The sequence below is a fragment of the Chiloscyllium plagiosum genome, chromosome 44 (genome assembly GCF_004010195.1).
Source record: "Chiloscyllium plagiosum isolate BGI_BamShark_2017 chromosome 44, ASM401019v2, whole genome shotgun sequence".
NCBI lineage: Eukaryota > Metazoa > Chordata > Chondrichthyes > Orectolobiformes > Hemiscylliidae > Chiloscyllium > Chiloscyllium plagiosum.
The window spans coordinates 7,634,988-7,639,718 of NC_057753.1; the positions used below are offsets into that span (position 1 = coordinate 7,634,988).

Here is a 4,731-nt window from a genome sequence, read left to right on the forward strand (position 1 = left end):
TGGTCACCGCATTATAAGAAGGATGTGGAAGTTTTGGAAAGGGTGCAGAGGAGATTTACCAGGATGTTGCCTGGTATGGAGGGAAGGTCTTATAAGGAAAGGCTGAGGGACTGGAGCTGTTTTCGTTAGAGAGAAGAAGGTTGAGAGGTGACTTAGTAGAGACATATAAGATAATCAGAGGGTGAGATCGGGTGGACAGGGAGAGCCTTTTTCCAAGTATGGTGACGGTGAGCATGAGGGGGCATAGCTTTAAATTGAGGGGTGATAGATGTAGGACAGATGTTAGAGGTAGTTTCTTTACTCAGGGAGTAGTAAGGATATGGAATACTTTGCTTGCAATGGTAGTAGATTCGCCAACTTTAAGTACATTTAAGTCGTCATTGGACAAGCATATGGACGCAAATGGAATAGTGTCGGTGAGATTGGTATGACAGGTCGGCGCAACATCAAGTGCTGAAGGGCCTGCACTGCGCTTTGATGTTGTATGTTAATCCAGAGATGTGCAGGTCAGGTGACTTGGCCACGCTAAATTGCCAATAGTGTTAGGTGCATTAGTCAGAGGGAAATGGGTCTGGGTGGGTTACTTTTTGGAGAGTCAGTGTGGACTTGTTGGGCAGAAGGGCCTGTTTCCGCACTGTAGGGAATCTAATCTAAATCATATTCTGCAGCCTCAATCGCTTTCGATCTCGATCTCTCTCTCTCTCTCTCTCTCTCTCTTTCTCTCTCTCTCTCTCTGTCTATCTCTCTCTCTCTGTCTATCTCTCACTCTCTCTCTCTCTCTTTCTCCCCGTGCTCCCTTAGAGGCCAAAGTCTTGTCCATTCAAAACCGAGTGGCAGTTACCCTTCCCTGATGGCTATTTGTAGAAGAGTTCATTTATTACATCAACTCACAACTTCCATTCTCACCTTTCCTGAGTGCCATTCCTATAAATTACTGGATTCATGGAGCTCAATTTCACAACCTGATTTTTTTTGTTTTGTAGGCACTCTCTTCCTTTTTTCTGTTTTAAACCAATTTCACAGGATGTTATAGGGAAAATTCAAGCCTCGCATCAAATCAGGGTTTGCTCAATTCCTCACAAACTGAATATCAGCAAATCTGAACATGGAAGGAAAAAAAACCTCATTCATGTCTGGGGAAAAGCACATTTGTCTTCTGTGTGTGGATGAGGCATCAGACAACCTTCCGTCCCCCAAGAACCACATGTGATATCCATGGGGAAACGTGGAGTTTGTGGCAAAGGATTTAGCTTCCTGTCTGAACTGGAAATTCACGAACACGGTCACAGTGGGGTGAGACCATTCACTTGCTCAAAGTCTGGTGAGGGGTTCATGCAACCATGCACCCTGCTGACATACCAGCAAGTTCACTCAGGAGAGGCCTTTTCAATGTCCAGATTGTGGGAAATGTTGTAAAAGATCCAGCAATCTGATATCCCATCAACATGTTCACACTAGGGAGAGACCATGCTCCTTCACAGAGTGTGGGAAGAGATTCATTCAGTCATCCAATCTGCTGAGACACCAGCGGGTTCACTCTAGGGGGATATCATTCAGCTGCACTAAGTCTAGAAAGTGATTATCTGAATGACTTGCTCTGCAGACCCACCAGTGAATTCACACGTAGGAGAGGGCTCTGAAAGACTCAGGCTACAGGTTATGCAGTAAACGGATAATGTCATCTACAGGAGTCTGAGTAGGGAAGAGGATCAGAAACATCAGTTGGCCGGCTGGGAATGCGGTGAACAGGAGGGAAAATAAAAACTGCCAAGTAATTGAACTGAATGGTCTGTTTGTTTATTTCATATTCTAAATATTGCACTTTAAACTCCTTTTTCAGGATACTCCGAGGGTTGTGTGGACAGACCAGAACCAACATATCCAGATCTGACAGAGTCACTCAGTTCATCGAGATCTGACTATCACTAGTCACTGAGTGTGGAAGAGGACACGCAGTCTGTGAGAGAAGAATTTAAACATCAATGTGAGTGCAAAAGCACCAAGACACCCTCACACATGTGAGGGAGAGTGTTCCCAGTGAACTGACTGTGGAAAGAGCATTAACCAGTTACTCAGCCTGAAAAATAATTACACCGTCCACAGCGAAGAGAGAGAGAGACCGTCCCAAGTGGTCTGTCTGGGCACATCCGTTTCCGTCAGTCACTGAACCTGGGAAGACCGAAGGACACTGACACTATGGAGAAACCATGGAAATGTGGGGACTGTGGGAAGGGATTCCGTTACCCGTCAGGGTTGGAAACTCATCAACGCAGCCACACTGGGGAGAGGCCGTTCAGCTGCTCAGTGTGTGGGAAGGGATTCACTCAGTCATCCAGCCTCTACACACACCAGCATGTTCACACTGGGGAGAAGCCATTCACCTGCACAGTGTGTGGCCAGGGATTTAATGCTTTATCAACCCTCCGTACCCATGAGCAGGTTCACTCTGATGAGAGACCGTTTCAATGTTCTGACTGTGAGAAGAGTTTTAAAAGCAGGAAGGATATTTTGATACATCAGCGCAGTCACACTGGGGAGAGACCATTCACCTGCAAAGTGTGTGGGAAAGGATTCACTCAGTCATCCCACCTCCTGACACACCAAATTGTTCACTCTGATGCAAGACCTTTTAAATGTTCTGATTGCTTGAAAAGCTTTAAAAGTAAAAAGGATTTGCTGAATCACCAACGCGCTCTGACTGGGGAGAAACCGTTCATCTGCTCCGTGTGTGGGAAGGGATTCACTAGTTCATCCTACCTCCTGACACACCAACTTGTTCACACTGACGAGAGACCTTTTGGATGTCCTGACTGTGAGAAGAAATTTAAAAGCAGGAAGCATCTTCTTAAACACCAGTACACTCACAGTGGGGAGAGGCCATTCTCCTGCTCTGTCTGTGGGAAAGGATTCACTCGATTATCCCACCTGCTGAGACACCATCGCGTTCACACTGGAGAGAGGCCGTTCTCCTGTGCTGAGTGTAAACAGGAATTTGTTGATTTGTCTGACCTTCTGATCCACCAGCGAGTTCACACTGGGGAGAGACCGTACACCTGCTCCCTGTGTGGCAAGAGATTCACTCAGTCGTCCCATCTCACGACACACCAACTGGTTCACACCGATGAGAGACCCTTTCAATGTTCTGACTGCGAGAAGAAGTTCAAAAGTAAACAGAATCTGCTCAAACATCAGCAAATCCACACTGGGGAGGGGCCGTTCATCTGCTCTGTGTGCGGGAAAGGATTCGCTCAGTCGCACAACCTCCTGAGACACCAGCGACTTCACCTGCGAGCGCAGCAGAAACTGGATTCTGCTGCTGTTACCTCCAGCCAGCAGTGAACCTCGACTGGCTGCCCAGCTCCACTGTCAAAACGTGTGGTGCTGGAAAAGCACAGCTGGTCAGGCAGTATCCGGGGAGCAGGGGTGTTGACATTTCAAGCATAAGCTCTTCAGCAGGAGTGTGACTTTTTGACTCTGGCCTCCAGCATCTGCAGTCCTCACTTCCTCCTCCCTGCCTGTTTCCTGTGGTGGTCCACGCTTTTCTGGTGTGCATATCAAGGATTTAGACTTCAGCTCGGGGCCATGATGAAGGTGTTTGTAGATATCACCGGATTTGGCCATGCGGTGGGCAATCAGGAAGAAAGTGGCAGATTGCAGGATGTTAATCGACTAGACAAACAGGCAGAACGGGGGCCAATGGAATTCATTCTGGAGGTAGTGAACCTGGGAGGGCGGGGGACACCGGGGCAAAGAACTGCACAGTAGTCAGTCGGACGCTTTGGAGAGGGTGCAGAAAAGGTTTACGAGGATGTTGCCTGGTATGGAAGGTGCTAGTGATGAAGAGAGGTTGAGTAGGTTAGGATTGTTTTCATTAGAAAAAAGGAGGTTGAGGGGCGACCTGATTGAGGTTTACAAAATCATGAATGGTATAGACAGGGTGGATAGAGACAAGCTTTTTCCCAGGGTGAAGGATTCAATAACGAGAGGAAACACTTTCAATATGAGAGGTGGAAAGTTTAAGGGGGATACACGCAGCAAGTACATCACACAGAGGGCGGTGGGCGTTTGGAACGCGTTGCCAGCAGCCGTGATAGAGGTAGGCACGGTAGATTCATTTAAGATGCCTGTGGACAGATGTATAAATAGGTGGGGAGCAGAGGGATACAGATGCTTAGGAATTGACCGACAGGTTTAGACAGTGAATTTGGATCGGCTCAGGCTTGGAGAGCGAAAGGGCCTGTTCCTGGGCTGTAAAGTTTCTTTGTTCTTATACTGAGAAGTGTAGAGGAACAGCGAGAACTTGGAGTGATGTGCGCAGATCCCTGAAGGTGGACGGACAGGAAGATCAGCGAGGTATTTGGTTGAGCGGAGAATATAAGAGCAGGGAGGTGATGCTGGAAACTGTCAAAAATGCTAGTTAGAGCAGAACTTGAGTACTGTGGGTAGTCCCTATTAAATTAATTCATACTAATCAGCAAGAAAGTGAGACTAGATTAGCTATCATAAAACTGAAATCAATTTCATAAAGTAATAGAATCCCAAAAGTGTGGGAGCAGGCCATTCAGCCCATGGAGTTGATATTGGCCCTCCGAAGAGCAGCCCACCCATCCCCATGGAGTTGATATTGGCCCTCCGAAGAGCAGCCCAACCAGACCCATCCCTATCCCCACCCCCACCCCCTATCCGTTTTTCCCATGGCTCATCCACCTAGCTTGGATATCCCTGGGCATA

The 4,731-nt window shown here is 47.5% G+C and overlaps 1 protein-coding gene across 1 annotated transcript in view; it reads left to right on the forward strand.

The window, feature by feature from the left end:
• LOC122543752 (zinc finger protein 271-like) overlaps nt 1–3,440 on the forward strand; it is an 8,244-nt gene extending 4,804 nt beyond the window's left edge. The window contains exon 3 of the mRNA XM_043682512.1: nt 1,841–3,440. Within this exon, the coding sequence (XP_043538447.1) occupies nt 2,197–3,339 (1,143 nt within the window). The 5' untranslated portion in view covers nt 1,841–2,196 and the 3' untranslated portion in view covers nt 3,340–3,440. The remainder of the gene's footprint in view (nt 1–1,840) is intronic.
• Nucleotides 3,441–4,731: the final 1,291 nt, after the last annotated feature.